The sequence below is a fragment of the Podarcis vaucheri genome, assembly GCF_965113315.1.
Source record: "Podarcis vaucheri genome assembly, chromosome: Z".
NCBI lineage: Eukaryota > Metazoa > Chordata > Lepidosauria > Squamata > Lacertidae > Podarcis > Podarcis vaucheri.
The window spans coordinates 2,796,358-2,821,092 of NC_138758.1; the positions used below are offsets into that span (position 1 = coordinate 2,796,358).

General features: G+C 44.6%; 1 protein-coding gene across 3 annotated transcripts in view; it reads right to left on the minus strand.

Moving 5' to 3' along the window:
- DOCK11 (dedicator of cytokinesis 11) overlaps positions 1–24,735 on the minus strand; it is a 175,787-nt gene that overhangs the window by 72,677 nt on the left and 78,375 nt on the right. For all 3 annotated transcript variants that reach the window (XM_082207379.1, XM_082207381.1, XM_082207380.1), the window contains exons 20-22: positions 2,988–3,111; positions 2,028–2,149; positions 132–215 (exon numbers count right to left, since the gene is read on the minus strand). In XM_082207379.1, coding sequence (XP_082063505.1) covers positions 132–215; positions 2,028–2,149; positions 2,988–3,111 — 330 coding nt within the window. The remainder of the gene's footprint in view (positions 1–131; positions 216–2,027; positions 2,150–2,987; positions 3,112–24,735) is intronic.

Here is a 24,735-nt window from a genome sequence, read left to right on the forward strand (position 1 = left end):
ATTTTCCCACCCAAGCCTTATAAGATGGAAAACTGCCACTTCATTTTCAATAGTTACCCTTAGAATGGTTATGGATCCTTCATTTTTTTTTAAAAAAAGAACCCATCAAGCAAAGGCTGAGTTGCACTTACTTGGGTGTAAATGGTTGACTCCAAATGGAGCTTGATCTTGAAGAGAGCCTTTGCCCCATCAACCCATTTAACATCAATACTTGGCTGCAACAAAAGTGAGGGCGGGAGAGAGAAGAGGAGAAAGTATCACGTTTGAATTTGGCTAAAGAGGTTCAGTTCACCTCGCAAGGCAGCTTTGCTCAGCCCAGCATGAAAAAGTATAAAAAAGTCATCTTCATGTACAAAATTCAGAAAGAAGATTGAAAGAAAGTGTTGGTGGCGGGGAGAATTTGACGCAATCCTCAAACTGTAGTTTGGTATCTCAATCTTTTTCAGTAGATTTTGGATCCAAAAATCTGTGGGTAGTCCACGGGGTACAGAATTACTGCCTTCACTCTTCAGGCCGGAGGGCTGGCCTCTTCAGAGATTGCAGTTTCCCACAAAAGGGGTAGGACCTAGGGGAGCTGAGACGAGCCTCCTGTTTGCTTGTATCCATCCATCTCTGCCTGTTAGTGCTAGCAGATGGGCGAGTTTTAATACTATGCAACAGTGGGCTCCAATGCAACTGCTGCATTTGTTGCATGACAGATTCTGCTGTCTATTGCACCACGAAGTTATTAGCAACCTTCTCATGCATTCTCTTGCGAAATTGTGTCAGCTAGGGAGGGCTGAAGCACTCCCCCCCGCCACCCGAGGTTCCTAGGAGGGCGCCAGGCCCCAACAATATTGACCGGCGATGTGGCATACCACATCAGTGTGTTGCACAACATGATGTGTGCTACATCAGTGCGTTCTGTGACATGATGCATGACATCAGATGTCAGCCCCCTCAATAGTGGGGGCAAGCCAGTTCTCCTGGCTGGCGCAAAGCATTTTGCCAGTGGATTGAGTATACTGCTAAGTGAGTACCATATTTTTCGCCCTATAGGACGCACCGTCCCATAAGGCGCACCTAGTTTTTTGGGGGGGAAATAAAGGGGAAAAATTTATTTCCCCCCCAGGCACAGGGCTGGGGAAGCCCGAGCTTCCCCCGACCCCACCCCCCAGAACAGGCAGCTCTCCGCAAGCCATGGGAGCCTGGCACCAGGCTCCCACGGCTTGCGGAGAGCTGTGCGAAGCCTGGACGTGCTGAGCTCAGCACACCCAGGCTTCAGCATGCAGGCAACTCTCCGCAAGCCATGGGAGCCGGGAGCCGGGCTCCCATGCTTGCGTAGAGGTGTGCGAAACCTGGAGAGCGAGAGGGGTCGGTGCGTCCCGACCCCTCTTGCTCTCCAGGCTTCAGCGAAAGCCTGCATTCACCCCATTGGACGCACACACATTTCCCCTTCATTTTTGGAGGAGGAAAAGTGTGTCCTATAGGGCGAAAAATACGGTAACTTGGCACTACAATATTATTCATACTACTACTACTACTATAAGTTTAGGGTCCCGGTTGTTGCAATGACTGAACCTCCCAGTGAGCTCCTCCACTGCAGATCCATTCACAAAGGCAGACATCAAATTGTATTAATGATTGAGGTGCCCCTGACTTGGACCATCATGTTATAACGTGCATTTTGAACAACAACAAAAACCCAGCACCCCTAATCCTGCAGTTAAGAAGTCTGAATGATTTCTGGTCAGAATAATTATGCAAATGAAGTTTTTGCCTTGGCTTCACCTAATGCATTCTGCTTGCGCAAATTGTCAGTTGTTTGGGGGGGAGTGTCTGAGGGGATGGGATCCTAATGAGCAGGACACAGAGAGTTTGAATCTTGCTTTAAAAAGGAATGGTGATGTCCTCAGATGATGAATTGCACACCGCATCATTTGCAAGCTCATTTGGTGTACCTTCTTAGGTGCATGGAAGACACACAGCATATCAGCACAGGTAAAATACAGTCCACGCCATCAGATTCACTTATTAGGTCTTCCTACCTTTCGAGCCTCAGAATCCCCGACACTCAGGTAGCCTGCTGGCAGATTGGCTGAAATAGGCAAGTGCTGCTCAGAGGTGATGATCCGGCCATCCTTCAGCAAAGGCAGCCAAGTAAACCCAACTGCAGAGACAGCAATGCACACAGCTGTGTAAGCATCCTTTTTAGCATGTAGGTAGAATCATGATCATGAACTTGCTTTGGGAATCACTTATATGTTACTGGAAACAAACCCATTTCTTCCCTTCCTTTAATTTGCTAAAATGGAATTGCATTTGCCCTTTCATCACCCATTCACTTAGCTTGGAGAGGGTCCTTTTTGAGCTCCTTGAGATCTCTGTTTGTTTTAACCACCCTCAACAACTGGGTGTCATCAGCAAACTTGGTTACCTCACTGTTCACCTCTAACTGGATCATTTATGAATGCTTGGAAAGTATCTGTCTGTGGGGGGGACTCCACTTTCTACATGAACTATCCACTCATTCCCCCTCTCTGCTTGGTGTTTCGTGATCGGTTCCTGATACACAGGATGACCTCTCCTCTTATCCCATGACTGCTATGCTTACACAGTCTTTGGTGAGACTGTCAAAAAATATCATCTTGTAAGGTGAGGGGAGGCAATAATAGGGTAACTAACACATTTTTGCTTGGCAAGACACAGTTATTTCTAAGAATCATTTCACATTTTGCTTTTCCCAATGCCTAAAATACATGGCCCAGTTTTAAGCTAACCACCTGCACACTAGAAAGACAGGTGAGGAACAGGAGGGCAGGTATCCAGTCTTGTAGTATGTGAAACTGAAACAAAGAGACGGGCACTTGACAATGGTGGTGGTGGTCCATGGAATGGATAGGACAACTCCTTTCTGACACACCTCATGCTTCCTGGATCTACCAAACACAGACTGCTTGGGTGGGAGGTGGGGAGAACAAAGGCGCGGGTTCAAGTTGTGAGCCTACCTGTTGTCTCCACGGCATCCTGCTTTTTTGCTGTCCCCTTTGTGTTAATTTCGCAGCTGATGTGATAGAAGGTGAAAAGCAGGTGATGCTTTTGATGGAGGTGGATTGGGAGTTCAATTTTAATCTAAAATGACATAATGAGAGCGATGCTGCATTCGTGAGTGCTGAGATGCAGTTTAAACTACTCTTTAAGAAACAAGAAAAAAAATGGGGGGAGGGGGAAGGACCAACATGGCATTGCATTCATCATCTCTCTTGTTAATCTGGAAACCCCTCCTAAACTGACTTCCGGCCCAAATTTCTTACCCTGCAAAGCTTTCAATGGTCTTCCCATCATTAGAAGTGTCATGCTGGACAAGGTCAAAGGACCGATCTTGTACAGCATCCTGTTCTCACAGTGACGAACCAGGCTGCCATTGTTGTTGTTGTCAAAATCTGTATACTGCCCTATACCTGCAAGGTCTCAGGGTAGTTACAACACAAACCCAAAATAAAAAAACACAAAATAAAGCAACCCAATAAACCCACCCTCCCCAAACACATTTTAAAAGGGCATTGGATATCAATCAGCCAAAGATCTGGTTAAAGAGGAACATTTTTGCCCATGCAATCATGATCATTTACTTCCTTCCCCCCCACACTTCCGTGGTTCTATATATTTACCCACTATGGCTGCATATTCTGATTACTCTATAGGTTTTGTTCTCCTCCCTCCTCATCATATCTTTATATACTTTAAACTGCTGAATTTACTCCAACCCTGCTAATGTTTTAACCTGTTTAACAAGATTCTTCAGCTATATTCAGATATTGTTTAAAGTATCACACCTTTCCTAAAACTCTAAAACCTGTAGCACAGATATCGAAGGCAAAGATGAGAGAAAGTCTCCTAATAGACATGAAGGAGAAACAGACAGATGCAGGGGAGAGGGGAGGAAAGAGACTTAAATAACAGGACAGCAGTTTAATTCTTTTAACTCAAAAGCAGCATCCCAGAACCCTTGCTCTCTGCTCCCAAAGACGGATATGGATAAAATGACCGGACTTTGGTAATTTTAACAAGGCCACTGTTTGGCACCCTCAAATGACTATTTTCAATTCTTCTCAATTTTGCTCTACCTCGGCTCAGCACCCTGTGAAGGAAAGCTGTTAACACACTGGCTGTGGGACGGAAGCTCCCTGGCTCTGGCAGGGTCCTAGAGCCCTTCACTCCTTCCCAAAGCTGGACAGTGCCAGGGCTCCGGCATCATCCCAGACCCCTTGCACCCCCCCTTTCATTTTCTCAGTTATGGATCTTCTCAATTTTATGTCACCTGGGGTAATGTCCGGGCAACTGCTGTAACTTAGAGGTCTAAATCATATAAATTCTTACTTATCTACAAAATATTGTTAAGAGTTTTATTATATACAGATAATTTTTAAATTAGCATGCTTTCTCTAAAACAAAACCTGTAGAAGTAATTGGTTGAATAGATATCAAAGGTCAGGGAATAAATAGACATGAGGGAGATGCAGTGTAGGCACAGGGTTTGTTTTTATTTTTTAACTCAGAGGTTAAAAAAATAAATCCCAGTATATTTTTTCCACTAGCTGCACTTCCAAGCAAGTTTCAGCTGGGGGCAGCAGCCGTTCAAAAGCCAGGGCTGGAGAGGAACTTGGGTTTTTGGAGGCAGTGCAGAAAGGACTTCCTGCTTTTGTGTTGCGAGGAGGGAGGGGAGTAAATAAATAAATGGAGAGCAGAGGAAACCCACTTTCCATTTTTTAATTCCTCCCACCTCCACCCCACACGTGTGCAAACATGCAATTGCATAAGGTTTCTTCTTCTTCTTTGATGATCACTCTTAGTAAAATTGTCTTCCATGAACATGATCTATCCGTAGGTGACTGTGGAGGCCAATTCTGGATCCACAAGAAGCAATGATTCTTCAACATCAGCTTCATTGGACTGGTCATGTTGTTCGGATGCCTGATTGTCTTCCAAAGCGACTACTATATTCTGAACTTGAACATGGAAAGCGTAATGCTGGTGGTCAACAAAAGAGGTTTAAAGACTTTCTCAAGGCAAATTGAAAAAATGTAGTATAAGCATTGTAGCCTTATTGGAGTTCACCGATTGGGTCTGCGTTGCTCCGGGACAGGAGGAAGGAAGTCAAATGACACCCAGTTGGTTCAAAGAGTTTATTCTGCTCTCCAGATAGCAGAAGGCACTTGCGTGATCAAGTCCACAGCAAGTCCAAAGAAATGACAAGTTTCATGCAGTATATACATCCTCCAGGCACCTCTCCCCCTTCCCCAGGCACGTCAGCTTGTACACGCAGGTTGACATCACAGATGTTCCTGCTCCAGCACTCTTAACCATAAAAGGGATTTCCTTCCTGCACTCCTGACCATAAAAGGATATTCCTGTTCTTACACTTATCTTGGAGGCAGAGGTCACCATTTCCGAGAACACACTCTGGCATTATTCCCAGACGTGGGTCTGCGCGTCTTTGTGGTCAGCACATAAGATAAGGCACACATGCATCATCCCTGCTGTACTGGAACTTGGCAAGGTCACTCATTGCAGCCACGGACTGATAAGGGAGACAGCTTTGTTCTTGTTATGGATTTGCTCAACGACTCAAGTTTATGCATTTTAGCTAAGGAAAAATAGGGATTTTGGTGCAGTTTAAAACTGCCTGCACAGCCCGTTTTTGGGTTTTGGGAAACCCATTCCTTCAGCATAAGGTTTACCTGGTGTCGGGAAGGCGGTGCTAAGGCTCTGACAGCCTCACATAGCACACCCTCACAAAGCCAGGAGGAGGAAAGGGCTTTAGGACCCTGGGCACAAGGGTTTATGTAGGATGCTCATTGTAGTTGGTCCATCTCCATGTCTTTTGAAACAGCAGAACCTCATATATGATAGAATACATGGCCTGTAGGACATGTTTTTCTTCTAAGGTACATTCCTCCTGAGGTACCTAATGTTCCCAATCCATTTTTCCTATTCTCATTGTAATAGCGCAATGCTATTTCACATATACAAAAATCTGAAGTGCTGCAAAACTGAGATGATCCACATGGGGGCACCAAACATAGAACTAGCACCTGGTGCCATTTTGTGAAAGATTACAAACTGTGTCCATTTTGTGTGGCTTTTGGAGGGCGGGCTCTGGAATGATGCCAGAGCCCAGGCCCCGCCTTCCTTAAGCTGGAAGTCTAGCAAGTGCTTGTCCAGCTTAGGGAAGGCGGGAAGGGCTCTAGGACCCTGCCAGAGCCAGGGAGCTTCCTTCCCACAGCCAAAGTGGTGCTACGCAGTTTTCCTACTCAGGGCACTGGGCACTGCAGCGGCACAAAATTGAGAAGGTCCATGAATGAGAAGATTCATTTGGTGGACGCAAACCAAAGTCTGTCCATTTTGTCTGCCATCCTAAAGCCAGGTTAACCTTATGTCATTACATCTTTGTGCAGGTGTCTGTATTTATGTTTGGGTGGGGGGATAAATAAATGGAGACTTTGTTTCCTTTGCTCTCCATTTATTTATTTACACACACTCCTCCATGGGTGAAGGGAAGCCTCCCCCTCTAAATCAAGTAAATAAATGCAAATACTTAACTAACTGACCAATTGCATCGCAGATAACTTGGTTGCCCCTCCAACATAAAACTTGACCACTATAAAATAAATCCTGGCTACACCCATGTCCTCCTCTGCGTCACATGCTAAGCTGACTAAGCTGGGACTTGCTTGAAAGAGCAGCTACTGGAAAAATGAAGAGGGGTTATTTGCTTCTGAGTTAAATAATAATAATAATAATTAAAAAATTGCCCTGCTGTTTAAGCCTCTTTCCTCCCTTCTCCCCTTCTGTCTGCCTGTGTCTTGTTATTAAGGGAGCCATCTCTCACCTTACCTTTGGCATCTATGCTACTAATTACTTCTACAGGCTGAATTCTAGAGAAAGCATGCTAATTTTAAAATTATCTGTATATAAAATAACAGCGTAATAATATGTTCAATATATATAATAATGCATATGTTTTCAACCCCTAAGCCGTAGTAGTTGCAGACATTATTCCATTCTCCTCTACATTGTTCCATCCTTATTTCAGACATGGTGTTATATCAGTATATCACAATGTTTAGCTGGAAACATATCACGATGTCAGAAGCCAGACATCGCCCAGCCCTAGTTGCAGCTTGATGAGTTTTGGACCTTTGTTTATGTAGGATGCTCATCTCCATGCCTGTTCAATTAGAAGAACCTCATTATATAATACATGGTCAGAAAGACCTGCATTTCTTGTAGGGTGTATTCCTCCTGAGGTACTTAACACTGTTTCCAGTCCATTATTGCAGTTCTCATGGTTATATAGGCAATGCCATTTCACACATCCAAAAATCTGAAATGTTGCAAAACTAAGAAGGTCCACCTGAGGGCACCAAACATTACACTAGTACCTGGCGCCATGTTGTGAAATATTACAAATGCCCTACATTTTGTGTGGCTTTTGGAGGGCGGGCTCTAGGATGCTACCAGAGCCCTGGCACCAGGGTCTAGTTTTCCTCCGCAGGGTACCGAGCAAATCCACAATTGAGATTTGTTTAGGAGCCCCAAATATTAATCTTGTTAAGATTACAAAGACCAAAGGGCTTCCCCATTTCTCCATTTTTTGGGTGGTTGAAGAGCTCTGGGATGCAGCCGGAGCTGTGGCACACCTGCCCAAAGACAGAAGGCTACAGGACGCTGGGCAGGAGGGCTCAAGGCCCCTGCCAGAGCCCTGTGGCTTCCCTAGAGCCAGGGTATATTAAGATCACCACGGTCCCTTGATTTCATGGGAGGGCAGCATGAGGGCTCTGGGAGCAGGTGTGTTTGTGCGTGGGATAAATGAACAGAGGATGGGTTTCCTCTGCTCTCCACTTATTTATTTATTTCACACCTCCAAGCACTGCAAGAGCAGGATATCCATTTCAACTTGCATCCTGAAGACCCCAACCCCTCTTTCTGAAGGGCTGCTGCCTGTTGTGTATATATAAAAAGAATAATTTTTGATGATACACAACGTCCAAAATCTTTTTGTTAACCCCCCCAACTTTACTTTCATAAACATGTAATTCAGAAGAATATATTTACAATCTCATCCTCCAGATTCTCCCTATTAATCTTTAGGGGTCTCACTTCAGACGGATCACACTTCAGACAGATCACACTGAGGAGTCTCTCTCAGCAGCAGCTAAAAACACCAGTTAAATTGAATCACAGTCACAACAGGATCTGCAATACTTCTCTCATGTGGCTCACAGTCAGCCACCCATATATGTGCTATTGCCAAAGGAAAAACCCCATGCTAAAAATACACAGCCATTCAACATAAACAAACATTCCCATGTCAGATCAACATACCATCATCCTTAATGCTGCCCCCAGGTGGGGATTGCTTGGAAGTGCAGCTAGTGGAAATATGAACATGGATCAGTTACTTCTGAGTTACCGTATTTTTCGCTCGATAACACGCACCTGGCCATAACACGCACATAGTTTTTAGAGGAGGAAAACAAGAAAAAAAATTCTGAATGAAACAGTGGCTGTATCATTTTTGTGCTTCATGCTATGGCCACAGACATGTGATTTAACAGTGAGTTTGGGGTAGCCCAATGCAAAAATCCTGAGAATCCATGTGGATCTGTGCTTTGTAACCACGTTTTTGTACCATTGCAGCCCCACGCAACAGTGGGTGCGTGATTTTTTTGGTGCAGGCTGTAGCCATGGATATGCTATGTGATCTGATGTTGAATTTGGGGTGACCCTATGCAAAGATCTTGAGGATCCATGTGGATCCATGCTTTGTAACCACGTTTTTGTACCATTGCAGCCCCAGGCAACAGTGGGTGCGTGATTTTTTTGGTGCAGGCTGTAGCCATGGATATGCTATGTGATCTGATGTTGAATTTGGGGTGACCCAATGCAAAGATCCTGAGGATCCATGTGGATCCGTGCTTTGTAACCACGTTTTAAGTGGGGAGGGAAGGAAAAACATAGAAGGGACAAGGAGCACCGAGGGGTGTGTGCGGAGAAACAGCTGGCTAAGAATGCAGGAGAGGGGTTTTACCGGAGGGAGGAAAGGAAGGCAAAAGTTCCCCCCACGCACCCACCCAAGCCAGTCAGCCAGCTAGCTCTCTCTCTCTCTGTCTCCCCCCCACACCTGCATGTTGCCTGCGAGTCCCTAGACGCAGCAGCAGCAGCAGCAGCAGCAGCAGCACAGAGAGGAATTACGGTAGAAGGAAGGACACTCTGCTTTCCCCTCTGCTTGCCTGGAGGGGAGGGGTTTTCTCTGCTCTTTGTTCCGTTTGAGCAAACACAGTAACGAAACAGAAGAGGGTGGGCAGTAAGACCCTGAGGCAGAATGCAGGAAAGCAACAGCTTTCTCTCTCTGGAGGCTCGAACGCACGTGTGGCTGCCTGCAATCAGTTTACCACACCGAGAATGAAGATAAACTAGTAAAATAAGGGGGCTGGGTTAAAGCTAAAGGGAAAACCTCAAAGATCCCTCAAGAACAAGGCAGGGGTTCAGGGCTCCCAAAGCCGAGCTGTAGCCTTAGAAGGGAAAAATGGGGCTTTCGGAGGTGGTTTTTACTGCCCCGCTGCTTCCAATTTTTTAAAAGGCAAATTGCAGGAGAAGATGCAGCAGTCAGTCACTCTCTCACTCCCTCTAAGCACCCACGCTAGCGAACAAACACACAGGCAACCACACACTCACCACACACTCACAAAGCACACACACTAGCAAACACACAGTCGCGCTGCAGAGTGGCCAAACCTCCTAGCAAGCACTTCCCTGGCTTCTGCTGACTGCAACGAAGACGACCCTCGAAGAAAATGTGTGATGCACTCGGGCCAGTCGGCTCCAGGGACCACACATTCGCTCAATAACACACATAGACATTTCCCCTTACTTTTTAGGAGAAAAAATCTGCGTGTTATAGAGGGAAAAATACGGTAATAAAAATAAACGTTGCCCTGCAGTTTAAGCTTATTTCCTCCCTCTGTGTCTCACTCATGTCTATAAGAGAACATTATCTCACCTAACCTTTGATGTCTATGCTATTAATTACTTAAACAGGTTTAATTTTAGAAAAAGGGTGCTTTTTCTAAAATTTATTTATTTACTTCCTATCCCACCTAACACTGCAAGAGCAGGAAGCTCTTTTCGTCTCACCTCCCAAAACTTCCCATGTTGCTGCCCAGCCCATAAAAACTGTGTAAGCCACTTTCCTCCCTTCTCCCCTTTTGTGTGCTCTTTTCATTTCTGACCTGTGTTTATGGAGGATGCTCATTTCAGTCTGTCCCTTTCCATGCCTGTTCAAGTAGCAGAACCTCATACATGATATAATACATGGCCTGTAGTGAAGGAACGGGTTTCTGTGCAGTAAGTTTAAAACTGACTCAAGCCCCCCCTTTCTTTCTTTCTTTCTTTCTTTCTTTCTTTCTTTCTTTCTCTAAGAGAGCACTAGAGAGCACTCTAAAATGCATAAAACCTGAGCTGTTGAGCAAAGACATAGCAAGAATACAGCTGCATAAACAAGGCTCTCTCCTTTATCAGCTTGTGACGATAAGAGTGGCCTTGTCCACTCTAAAGTGGAACAGAGATGACACTCTAGGTCTTATCTTACCACAACCCTGCCGCATGACCTCTCCTCCCCAAGATAAGAGTAGGAAGAGGAAGATCCTTTTATGGTCAGAAGTACAGGAAGGAATTCCCTTTTATGGTTAAGAATACCAGAACAAGGCATGCATATTTGTGGTATGACAAGGTTAAGGTTCATAAAGGATTCAAAAACCATATTGTCAGAAAAGCAATATTTATTGTCTGGACAAAATACAAAGACTTATTAGGAAACAAAACCCCGAGATGGGTATCACCAATGGAGGCTAAGGCCCGAAAAAGACTCAATATGGAGGCCGGTTGGCCAAAATATTGGGAAATAATAGAAAAAATTGGAGATCATTGGAGGTTGCAGAGCTTGGAAAAATTAAAGAATAAGGTGCGAGATTGGCTACACTACGCTCAAATTCAAGAGATTTAAAATCGGATAAAAAGATAGGATTCCAGGTGGAAAAATCGAAACTAGAGACAGAATTGTTGGAACCAAAAACTAAGGTACTTTCAAGAATGTATAACTTGCTGCTTAAATGGAACACTCAGGATGAGACAGTCAAATCAGCCATGATAAAATGGGCACAAGATATAGGCTATAAGATTATGTTTGAAGACTGGGAAAGGTTATGGACCACCGGAATGAAATTCACGGCATGTAATGCCTTGAAGGAAAATATTATGAAAATGATATATAGGTGGTACATGACCCCAGTCAAGCTTGCAAAGATATATCACCTGTCTGATAATAAATGTTGGTAATGTAAGGAGGCTGAAGGGACATTTTTTCACCTCTGGTGGACCTGTCCAAAAGTGAAGGCCTTCTGGGAAATGATTTACAATGAGTTAAAAAAGGTATTTAAATATACCTTTACCAAGAAACCAGAGGCCTTCCTCTTGGGCATTGTCGGCCAGAAAGTGTTAAAAAAGGACAGAACTTTTTTTATGTACGCGACTACAGCAGCAAGAATACTTATTGCAAAACATTGGAAGACACAAGATTTGCCCACACTGGAAGAGTGGCAGACGCAATTGATGGACTATATGGAACTGGCTGAAATGACTGGCAGGATCCGAGACTTGGGAGAAGAAGCAACGGAAGAGGATTGGAAAAAATTCAAGGACTATTTACAAAAACAATATAAGCTATATGAATGTTAAGAAACTGCACGGTTTAGGAAAATACGGCTCCAGTAATTTGATTGTGAGATACAGAAAATTTACGTTATAAGCAAGAAAAGGTCGAAATTTAAAGTAATACTATGTTTAATTTAAGGTACAAATAACTGACAAAAAATTACTTTAAAATTAGATATAACATTTGAAATGTATAAAATAAGGTATGAAACAAGGTAACAATTTGCTGGTATTTTTTTATTACAAAGAACGCAGGGTAAGGGAGACGTGAGGAAGTCCAGTAAGCTATAAAAAAAAGTTTTTGAATAGTTATATTTTTATTCTTATTTTTATTTATATTGTCTGTTGGTGTATTTGTATTTGGTGTTTTGTTTGTTATCTTTTTGGTGAGGGGTTTCTGTGTGTTTATTCTTTATTATGTGTTTTAAAATTCAATAAAATATTTTTTTAAAAAAAGAATACCAGAACAAGAACAAATATGATGTCAACCTGCGTACATAGGCTGATGTGGTTGGATTTACATGGGAAGGAGGGAGAGGGTGCCTGGAGGATATATATACTGCATGAAACTTGTCATTTCTTTGGACTTGCTGTGGACTTGATCACGCAAGTGCCTTCTGCTATCCGGAGAGCAGAATAAACACTTTCTTCTTTGAATCAGTGTCATTTGGCTTCCTTCCTCCTGTCCCGGAGCAACGCAGACCCAATCAGTGAACTCCAATAAGGCTACATTTCTTGGTGTATTGGCTGGGAATCTGCGTTCTCCCGCCCGGAGAACATAGGATCTATGTTTCTTGTAGGGTATATTTCTCCTGAGGTACTCAATGCCATTTCCAGTCCATTATTCCTGCTCTCATTGTTACTTAGTGCAATGCTATCAAAAAATCTGAGTTGCTGCAAGATTCAGAAGATCCACCTGAGGGCGCCAAACTTTGCACTAGTACCCAGGCGCCATGTTGTGAAATACTACAAATGCCCTACATTTCGTGTGGCTTTTGGAGGACAGGCTCTAGGATGCTGCCAGAGCCATGACACCAGAGTCTAGTTTTCCTCCGCAGGGCACTGAGCAAATCCACAATTGAGAAGATTCATTTAGGAGCCCTAAATAATAAACATTGCACTAATACCCCGGCGCCATGTTGTGAAATACTACAAATGCCCTCCATTTTCTGTGGCTTTTGGATGCTTTTGGATCTCTGGGATGCTGCCAGAGCCCAGGCTGAAGCCCGAAGCCACTGGCACTTTTTCTGCCTGAGCCAATTCGGTGAAAACTTCAGAAGGTCCATAACTAAGAAGATTCTTTTGGGCACCTCAAATATTGGAGTTGCTAAGATTAGCAAAGACCAAAGTCGTCTGTGTTCTTCATTTTTGGGAGGCCAGTGTGAAGGCTCTGGGATGCTACTGGAGCCCTCACAACACCTTCCCTAAGTCAGGTAAACACTATACCAAGAAAGGAAGTCCATTTCCACTTGCATTAAAAAACACACCAAGTTTCTGCTTAGCCCTTCTTTTTGAATGACTGCTGCCCCCAGGTGGAGTTTGCTTGGAAGTGCAGCTAGTGGAAAAATAAACTGGTTATTTACTTCTGGGTAAGAAAAAAAATAATGAACGTTGTGTAAGCCTCTTTCCTTCCTTGTCCGCTTCGTCTCTCTTGTGTCTATGAGGGAACATCCTTGCCTTTTCTTTGATACCTATGCTGCTAATTATTACTACAGATTTAATTTCAGAGAAAACATGCTAATTTAAAAATCATCCATATAGAAAACAACACTTGTAACAATAAGTTAAAGATATTTGTCCTGAGGTACTTCCAGTTCATTATTCCAGTTCTGATGGTAACATAGTGCAATACCATTTCAGATATAAAAAATCTGAGGGGGTGCAAAACTGAGACGATCCGCATGAGGGTGCCAAACACTGGACTTGAACAAGGCGCCATTTTGTGCAAAAGTCCTAAAGACAATATCCATTTTGTGTGGCTTTTGCCGGGCAGAGGGAGGGCTCTGGGATGGAGCCAGAGCCCTGGCACCACCTTCCTAAAGCTGGATTGTAAGCCTCCTTGTTTCCTCTGTGGAGTGTTTGTATGTCCATCTGTGTCTCGCTCCTGTCTATTTGGAAACGTTGTTCTCTGAGAATATTCATTTGGGGGCCCAAAATATTGGCTTGCCAGGGCCCTGGAACTGCTTTCCCACTTTCGAGCAAGTGTAAGGGGGGGATGGAGAGTGTGTAAAGCCCCCCCCCAGTCGCAGGCTCCCCAGCTCTTCCCTTTGAACGGATGCTGCCCCCAGATGCAATTTTAAATTTATATGGCAATGATATGTTAAAGATATGCAATTTAATATGTTTTAGACCTGTAAGTAGTAATAGTTCTGCAAACGTTACAGTGGTGCCTTGCAAGATGAAAAGAATTCGTTCCGCGAGTCTTTTCGTCTTGCGATGTTTTTCGTCTTGCGAAGCACGGTCCGTCGCAACTGCGCCTCTTCAAGCGGCTTCTAAAAAAGGCGCAAGACGTTTTCGTCTTGCGAAGCAAGCCCATAGGGAAATTTGTCTAGCGAAGCAACGCAAAACCAAAAAACCCTTTCGTCTAGCGAGTTTTTCGTCTTGCGAGGCATTCTTCTTGCGGGGCACCACTGTATTCTGTTTGTCTCTACGTCGTTTCAAAATTATTTCAGACATTGTATTATATCGGTATATCACAATGTTTAGCTGGTGACTTATCACAATATTGAAATGGTGGGACAGTGATCCACTTGGGGGCGCCAAACATTGGACTCACACAGGGCACCATTTTATGAAAGATTAGAAAACGGCGTCCATTTTGTGTGGCTTTTGGAGGGCACCTCCTTCCCTAAAGCCAGAATCCTACAAAGTGCTTGCTAGCAGTTTTCCTAAACTGGGTGTTGAGCTGAGGTGGCACAAAATTGAGAAGGCACACAATTGACAAAATCTATTTGGGGCCCAAATATAAAAATTCCATCTTAAGTCCATCCCATTTCTCCACCTTTGGGAGGGCACTGTAAAGGCTCTGGGATGCTGCCAGAGCCCTGGCACCACCTACCTGAAGCCAGAATCCTAATGTAGCCTTATTGGGGTTCACCGATTGGGTCTGCATTGCTCCGGGACAGGAGGAAGGAAGTCAAATGACACCCAGTTGGTTCAAAGAAAGAGTTTATTCTGCTCTCCGAATAGCAGAAGGCACTTGCGTGATCAAGTCCACAGCAAGTCCAAAGTAATGACAGGTTTCATGCAGTTTATATATTCTCCAGGCACCCTCTCATTCCTCCCCTAGGAGCCCAACCACGTTGGCCTACCTACGCAGGTTGACATCACATATGTTCCTGCTCTGGGATTCTCAACCATAAAAGGATCTTCTTTCCTGTACTTCTGACCATAAAAGGACCTTCCTCTTCCTACTCTTATCTGGGAAGAGGTCATGATTCTCTGGGGACACGCTTTTGGTGTTTTTCCTGGACATTTGTTCCCACATATATTGTGGTCAGCACATAATATAAGGCACACACGCATCATCCCTGCTCTACTCAAACTTAGCAAGGTCACTCATTGCCGCCACAGACTGATAAGGGAGAGAGCTTTGAACACAGCTGGGTTTTTGTTTATGCATTGACTCAGAGCTCAAGTTAATGGATTTTAGCTAAGGAAAAATAGGGATTTTGGTGCAGTTTTCAAACTGCCTGCACAGTCAGTTTTGGGTTTTGGAAACCCATTCCTTCACTAGTAAATACTTGCCCAACTTTGGGAAGGAGGAAAGGGCTCTAGGAACCTACCCGAGCCCAGGAGCTTCCTTCCCGCTGTGAGAAAGTGGTGCCAGCACAGGGGACTGAGCAGCAGTGGTGCAAATTGAGAGGGTCCATGATTGAGAAGATTCATTGGCGTGCCCAAAATATTACCTGCCATAAGATTAGCAAGGATTAACTATGGGGTGTTTCCTGAGTCCCGTCAGGTAAACCTTATGTGATTGCATCTCTGCGTGGGCGTTACCCCATAAGAGCAGGGAGTGCTTCTCGACTCACGTCCCTCAGCCCCCACTGCAAAACTGAGAAGATCCACCTAGGGGCGACAAACATTGGACTCCCACAGGCGCCATTTTAGGAAAGATTACAACCGGTGTCCATTTTGTGTGGCTTTTGGAGGGTGGTGCAAGGGCTGTAAGATGCTGTCAGAGCCCTAGCACCTTGAAGCCTAAAGCCTTGTAAGTGCTTGCCCAATTTTGGGAAGGTGGGAAGGGCTCTAGGACCCTACCAGGGCCATATAGGTTCCCTACCGCAGCCAGAGTGCAGTGAACAATTTTGCCGCACAGCTAGTAGTTTTATCTATACTACTAATTATTTCTGCAGATTTAATTTTAGAAAAAGCATGTTAATAAAAAAATTGTATATAAAATAAGAGTTGTAACAATATGTTAAAGCTAAGTAAAGTTTTACATGCTTATAGACCCATCAGTATTAAAAAATTGTGCAGACTTAATTCAGTTCACCTCTGCATAGTTCCAGTCACATTTCACTAGACTTAACTGTCCAGGGATCCTATACCTTTTACTGTATTCCTCCTGAGGTACTTAAAGCTCTTACCACCCCATTATTCCTGCTTTCATTGTTACACAGTGCAATGCTATTTCACACACCCAAAAAGTTTTACATGCTTATAGACCCATCAGTATTAAAAAATTGTGCAGACATAATTCAGTTCACCTCTGCATAGTTCCAGTGCTTTTTTTTTTCTAAAAAAAAATAATAATGTTTAGGGGTTCCGTTAATTTGGACTCAAGAAAATCACCATTTTATAGTTCAGATTGGGGAAAATAAATACAGTAAATGGACAAAAGTACAAAGAACATGCAAATTGTTTAGGGGTAGGCATACCCCTGCATATCCCCCCCCCCCCGAAAAAAGGACTGCAGAGTTCCAACCTTATTTCAGACATGGAGCCACAACAGTATATCACGATGTTGGGCTGGTGACATATCACAATGTTGGAAGCCGGACATCACCCAGCCCTCTTGGTTGCAGCTCTAATCATTTCAGACCTTTGTTTATGTAGGTTGTCCTTTCTGTCTGTCCATCTCCACGCCATTTCAAGTAGCAGAACCTCACATATGAAAGAACACATGGCCAGTAGAAAGTGTTATTTCTTGTAAGGTAAAAATCTCAGGTGCTGTAAAACGGAGAAGATCCACGTGGGGGCATCTAACATTGACTTGCACAGGCGCCATTTTGTGAAAGATCACAAACGGGCATCCATTTTGTATGGCTTTTGGAGGGCGGGTTCTGGAACGCTGCCAAAGACCCGATATTGCCCCCCCCTCAATGTGGAAGCCTAGTCAGTGCTTGCTGCTCCATGCAGTTTTCCTGCACTAGCGGCATGAAATTGAGACGATTCATAACTGATAAAACAATTTGGGGACTCAGACATGGTATTATATCGGTATATTGCAATGTTTAGTTGGTGACATAGCACAATGTTGGAAACCAGACATCACCAGCCCTCCTAGTTCCAGCCCTTTTCATTTCTGATCTATGTTTATGTAGGATGCACGTTTCAGTCTGATCTTCTCCATGCCTGTTCCCTCCTGTTCTCATTGTTACTTAGTGTGAGGCTATTTCACACACCCCAAAATCTGAGGTGGTGCAAAACTGAGAAAAGCCACTTGGGGCAGGGGCGCCAAACATTGACTCACACAGGCACCAATTTATGAAGGACTACAAACACCCTCCATCTTGTGTGGCTTTTGGAGGGTGGGCTCTGGGATGCAGGCACAGCCCAGGCACCGCCTTCCTGAAGCCAGAATACCAGTATGCAAATGTTTGCCCAAATTTGGGAAGGCGGGAAGGACTCTAGGACCCTGCCAAAACCTGGGAGATTCCTTCCTGCCGCCAGAGTGGTGCATGCAGTTTTCCAGCACGGCACTGAACAAAGGTGACACAAAATTGAAAAGATGGATTTTTTCAATTATGGAACTTGGGGGGTGAAAACCAAAGTCTTTCCATTTTGTCTGGTTTTGGGAGGGCAGCGCAAGGGTTGGGAGATGCTACCAGAACCCTGGCACATCTTTCCAAAGCCTAGTAAGTGCTTGCCCAGCTTTGAGAAGGTAGGAAGGGCTCTAGGACCCTGGGCACAGGGGCTCTGGGGTGCCGCAATAGCCCTAGCACCTTTGTGCTTGTTGGTGCAGGCACTTTTCCTGCACAGGGTGCAAAATTGAGAACATGATTTTGAAGATTCATTGGGGGCCCAGAATATTGGCCTCTTTAAGATTAGCAAAGGCCAAAAATTGTCCATTTTATCCATTTTTAGGAGGGCAACCTGAGGGCTTTCACATGCTTCCAGAACCCTGGCATCACCATTCCGAAGATGTCACCCTTGTGAAACCACAAGAGCAGGAAGCCCCTTTCAACTCCCCCCTGTTGCTGCCCAGCATAGGCATTGAGTGGAGGGGGGACACAGCCCCCCAATATTTCTGATGAATGGACCCCACCTCGGAAAAAGATTAGCACATGTCAGAACTACCCAGGACAAGTGGGGCAAGATGACAGCCCTGCTGTCCATCGCTTGCTTTTGAATGCTTGCTTTCCCAGCTGGATCTTGCTTGGATAATATAGTGGGATTATTGCTAGTTTTAAAATAAAAATGAACAATGCCCTGTTGCTTCCTCCCTTGTCTCCTGTATGTTCGCCTTGCATCCATTAGGGAACAATCTCTCATGTTACATTTGATTTCTAAGCTAATAAACATCTCTACAGGTTAGATTTTTGGGGAAATGTGCTAATTTAAAATAGATCTGCATTTAAAATAGCAGTTGTAACAATACGTTAAAGATAAGAAGACATTAATATGTTTTGGATGCCTAGGTAGTAGTAGTTGCGTAGATGTTATTCTGTTCGCCTCTACATAGTTCCGTCATTATTTCCAACCTTGTTTCATCTCCGTGTATCGTGGTGTTTAGCAGCTGACATATCACGATGTCAGACATCGCCCAGCAAAACTGGACCTGCACAGGCGCCATTTTGTGAAAGATTACAAACAGCATCCATTTTGTGTGGCTTTTGGAAGGCGGGCGCTGGGATGCTGCCAAAACCTGGCACCGCCTTCCCAAAGCCTGAAGCCTAGAAAGTGGTTGCCTTGAGCAGCAGTTTTGCTACACGGGGCGCTGAGCCGAGAGATGGTACAAAAATGAGACAAGCCGTCATCTGAAAGATCCATTTGAGAGCCCCAAATATTAAGATTTCCGAACTCAGTTCGTTTTATGCATCATTTGCAGGGCAGCATGAAAGCACCACCTTCCCCAAAGCCAAAAGCTTAGGGCTCTAGGACCCCGCCAGAGCCTGGGAGCTTGACTTTGTCCAGCTTTGGGAGGGTGGCATGAGAACTCCGGCATGGTGGAGGAGAGTGTGTTTGCTCTCCTTTCATTTATTTGCTCTCCACTTTTTGTCTCCTAAAGCCCCCCCTCCTCATGATGCTGCCCAGCTCTTCCTTTGGAGCAGCTGCTGCCCCCACCTGGGATGTGCTTGGAAGTGCAGTTAGTAGAAAAAGAAAGGGGGTTATTTACTTCTGAATTAAAATCAAAAACAAAATTAACGTTGCTCTGTTGTGTAAGCATCTCTCCTGCCTTGTCTCCTCTGCGCATGTTTGTGTGTTGGTTTCTCCCTCGTGTCTATACGCAAACACTCTCTCACTTTTCGTTTAATATACATGCTACTGATTACTTCTATAGGTTTAATTTCAGAGGAAGCATGTGAATTTGAACATTATCTGTACAGAAAATTGCACTTGTAACAAAACGTTAAATATATATTTTAAATTTACGTATTTTACAGCCCTAAGTAGAAGCAGTTGCCAGGACATCACCCTGTTCGCCTCTGCAGAGTTCCATCCTTATTGCAAGGTTCAGCTAGTGACATATAGCCTGATGCTGGAAACCAGACATTGCCCACACCTGCTTTTCTTGTAGGGAATATTCCTTCTGATGTACATATAGGTGTTTCTAGACCATTATTCCTGTTCCCGTGGTTACATAGTTCGATGCCATTTCAGAACTCCAAATATCAGGTAAAAGGTAAAGGTAAAGGACCCCTGATAGTTAAGTCCAGTCACAGACGACTCTGGGGTTGCAGCGTTCATCTTGCTTTACAGGCTGAAGGAGCCTGTGTTTGCCCTCAGTTTTTCCTGGTCATGTGGCCAGCATGACTAATTTACTTCTGGCACAACAGAACACTGAAATCAGAGCAGCACATGAAAACACCGTTTACCTTTCTGCCATAGCAGTACCTATTTATCTACTTGCACTTTGATGTGCTTTCGAACTGCTAGGTTGGCAGGAGCAGGGACCAAACAATGGGAGCTCACCCCGTCGCGGGGATTCAAACCGCCAACCTTCTGATCGGCAAGCCCAAGAGCCTCAGTGGTTTAGAACACAGCAACCAAATATCAGAGCTGGTGCAAAACTGAGAAGATCAACTTGGGGTCACCAAACACTGGACTTGCACGGCGCCATTTTTTAAAAGATTACAAACACCCTCCAATTTGTGTGGCTGTTGGAGAAAGGGCTCTGGGATGATGCCACGCCCCTGTCACCTCCTTCTCAAACCCAAAGCCAAGTAAATACCCAACTTTGGGAAGGAGGATGGGCTCTAGGACCTTCCCAGAGCCTGTGAGCTTCCTTCGGTAGCCAAAGTGATGCCCAAAGTTTTCCTACACAGGGTGCTGAGCCGAAGCGGCATAAAACCGAGGTCCATGATTTTGAAGATTCATTTGGGGTCCCAAGATAATGGACGTATTAATATTCGCAAAGACCAAATTCTGTCCTGAGAGCTTTGGAATGCTTCCAGAGCTCTGGCATCACTTCTGAAAAATTCACCCTTGTGAAACCACAAGAGCAGAAAGCCCCTTCCAACTCCACTCCAAAAGACCCCCATGATACTGCTCAGCATAGGCGTTGAGTGGGGATGGGTACAGCCCTAAACATTTTTGGTTAAAGGCCTCCCCCCTGATTCTAAGGCTGCAAAGAGGGACATGATGGGTCGGCAGGAGAACTCAGCAAGCCTCAGGACCTGATAGGGCAAGGCAGCATTTCTGGTATCCTGCCTTCATTTCACATGGCTGCATGGATGCACAGCTAGTGGAAAAATAAACTGAGGTTAGTCCTACTTTAAACATTTTAAATGAGTATCTTGTTTAAGCCCTTAAGCCCTTGTCCTTTGTGTTTCTGTGTCTCATTTGTTTCTATTATGTTATACTCTCTCACCTTACCTTTGATATCAATGTTCCTAATCACTTCTACACGTTAATTTTTTGGGAAAGCATAATAAACAATCTGTATGTAAAATAACAGTTGTAACAACATGTTAAAGGTAAGTTAAAATTTGCATGTTTCAGACCTGCAAAAAGTAGCAGTTGCCAGGACATTACCAGTTCACCTCTACCTGGTGTTATGTCAGTATATTCCAATGTTTGGTTGGTGACTTATTACACTGTCAGAAGCCAGACATCACCAGCCCTCCTACTTGCAGCACTTTTTGTTTCTCACCTATATTTATGTAAGATTTCAGTCTGTCCTTCTCCATGCATGTTCAAGTAGCAGAACTTCAAATATAATGCATGGCCTGTGGGACCCGCTTTTTTTGTAGAGTGTATTCCTCCTGAGGTATTTAACGCTGTTTCCAGTCTATCATTGCTTTTATCGACATGGTATGATAGGATTTCACACATCCAAAAATCTGAGGTGCTGTAAAACTGAGAAGATCCACTTGGGAGCGCCAAAATCAACCATGATGTAAAAAACGGAGAAGATCCACTTGGGGGTGCCAAACACTGAACCGTGATGTAAAACAAAAGATCCACTTGGGGGCGCCAAACACTGAACTGTGATGTAAAACTGAGAAGATCCACTTGGGGGCGCCAAACACTGAACTGTGATGTAAAACTGAGAAGATCCACTTGAGGGCGCCAAACACTGAACTGTGATGTAAAAATGAGAAGATCCACTTGGGGGTGCCATTGGCCCAGGCGCCATTTTATGAAAAATTACAAATGGCGTCCATTTTGTGTGGCTTTTGGAGGACGGACACTGGGTTTTTTGTCAAAGCCCTGGCACTGCCTTCCTGAAACCGGAAGCCTAGCTTTCACCCTAGCATGGCTTTGCCCTCCAAAAGCCACACAAAATGGAGGCCGATTTTAATCTTTCACAAAATGGCGCCCATGCAAATCAATGTTTGGCGCCCCCAAGTGGATCTTCTCAGTTTTACATTACGTCATTATGACTTGGCAGAATCCCTGAGCAGCCTTTCTTGCTGGGCAAGCCTTTACAATGCTTCCAGCTTTGGGAAGGCGGTCCCAAGGCTCTGGCCCTCCCTCCTTAGCTGAGAGTTGCCCATGACAGCCACCAACATGCGAGGTCTCCCCCCTCGCTGCTCAGTCAAGGTTGCTTTCCTACCCCTTGAGGACTCTTAGGGGCCGCCACTCCCATGAGAAGTGGGGGGGAGGGGAGTACACGTGTTTGCCTTATCATTGTGTGTGTGTATGTGAGTGAGCGAGAGGCAGTGGGGTTAGGCTGTGGTTGCTGCGGCAGTGGAAGCGAGTGAGCGAGACGGCAGGGGGGCAGTGGAAGGGGCAGACAATTTTGCACCCCCCATCTGTGACCCTGGTGGGGGCCTTCTTCACCCCCCTCCTAGCTACGGCCCTGGCCCAAGCCACCTCCATTCAGCACCCTGTGCAGGAAAAGTGCCTGCACCAACAAGCACAAAGGTGCTAGGGCTATTGCGGCACCCCAGAGCCCCTGTGCCCAGGGTCCTAGAGCCCTTCCTACCTTCTCAAAGCTGGGCAAGCACTTACTAGGCTTTGGAAAGATGTGCCAGGGTTCTGGTAGCATCTCCCAACCCTTGCGCTGCCCTCCCAAAACCAGACAAAATGGAAAGACTTTGGTTTTCACCCCCCAAGTTCCATAATTGAAAAAATCCATCTTTTCAATTTTGTGTCACCTTTGTTCAGTGCCGTGCTGGAAAACTGCATGCACCACTCTGGCGGCAGGAAGGAATCTCCCAGGTTTTGGCAGGGTCCTAGAGTCCTTCCCGCCTTCCCAAATTTGGGCAAACATTTGCATACTGGTATTCTGGCTTCAGGAAGGCGGTGCCTGGGCTGTGCCTGCATCCCAGAGCCCACCCTCCAAAAGCCACACAAGATGGAGGGTGTTTGTAGTCCTTCATAAATTGGTGCCTGTGTGAGTCAATGTTTGGCGCCCCTGCCCCAAGTGGCTTTTCTCAGTTTTGCACCACCTCAGATTTTGGGGTGTGTGAAATAGCCTCACACTAAGTAACAATGAGAACAGGAGGGAACAGGCATGGAGAAGATCAGACTGAAACGTGCATCCTACATAAACATAGATCAGAAATGAAAAGGGCTGGAACTAGGAGGGCTGGTGATGTCTGGTTTCCAACATTGTGCTATGTCACCAACTAAACATTGCAATATACCGATATAATACCATGTCTGAGTCCCCAAATTGTTTTATCAGTTATGAATCGTCTCAATTTCATGCCGCTAGTGCAGGAAAACTGCATGGAGCAGCAAGCACTGACTAGGCTTCCACATTGAGGGGGGGGCAATATCGGGTCTTTGGCAGCGTTCCAGAACCCGCCCTCCAAAAGCCATACAAAATGGATGCCCGTTTGTGATCTTTCACAAAATGGCGCCTGTGCAAGTCAATGTTAGATGCCCCCACGTGGATCTTCTCCGTTTTACAGCACCTGAGATTTTTACCTTACAAGAAATAACACTTTCTACTGGCCATGTGTTCTTTCATATGTGAGGTTCTGCTACTTGAAATGGCGTGGAGATGGACAGACAGAAAGGACAACCTACATAAACAAAGGTCTGAAATGATTAGAGCTGCAACCAAGAGGGCTGGGTGATGTCCGGCTTCCAACATTGTGATATGTCACCAGCCCAACATCGTGATATACTGTTGTGGCTCCATGTCTGAAATAAGGTTGGAACTCTGCAGTCCTTTTTTCGGGGGGGGGGATATGCAGGGGTATGCCTACCCCTAAACAATTTGCATGTTCTTTGTACTTTTGTCCATTTACTGTATTTATTTTCCCCAATCTGAACTATAAAATGGTGATTTTCTTGAGTCCAAATTAACGGAACCCCTAAACATTATTATTTTTTTTTAGAAAAAAAAAGCACTGGAACTATGCAGAGGTGAACTGAATTATGTCTGCACAATTTTTTAATACTGATGGGTCTATAAGCATGTAAAACTTTTTGGGTGTGTGAAATAGCATTGCACTGTGTAACAATGAAAGCAGGAATAATGGGGTGGTAAGAGCTTTAAGTACCTCAGGAGGAATACAGTAAAAGGTATAGGATCCCTGGACAGTTAAGTCCAGCCAAAGGCTATATAGGGGTGTGGTGCTCACGGGAGCTCACCCCATCAGGGGACTTGAAGAAATTCAACAGGTCATATATACTATGGGCAGGGTACAAATAATAAATTATTGTTATTGTTGTATTTATTATTATTGTTGTTGTTATATATGATGTTTCGCTACTTGAAAAGGTATGGAGATGGACAGACCAAAATGAGCATCTTTCATAAACATAGGTCCAAAATTGGGTTGACAATGTCTGGTTTTTGACAACAAGTTATGTCATCAGCTAAACATTGTGATATACCAATATAACACAATGTCTGGAATAAGGATCGAACTATGTAGAGGCAAACAGAATGATGTCTGCACAACTTCTACTAGTTAGGCATCTGAAAGATATGATTTTTTACTTATCTTTAACATATTGTTACAACTATAATTTTGTGTAAAGATAAATTTTAGACTAGCATGCTTTCTCCAAAAATAAACCTGTAGAAGTATTTACTGTAGTAGCAGGGAGACTCAGACATACACACATGCACACACAAAAGTGGCAAGGGAGTAAAGAGGCTTAAACAACAGGACATTCATTTCTATTTTT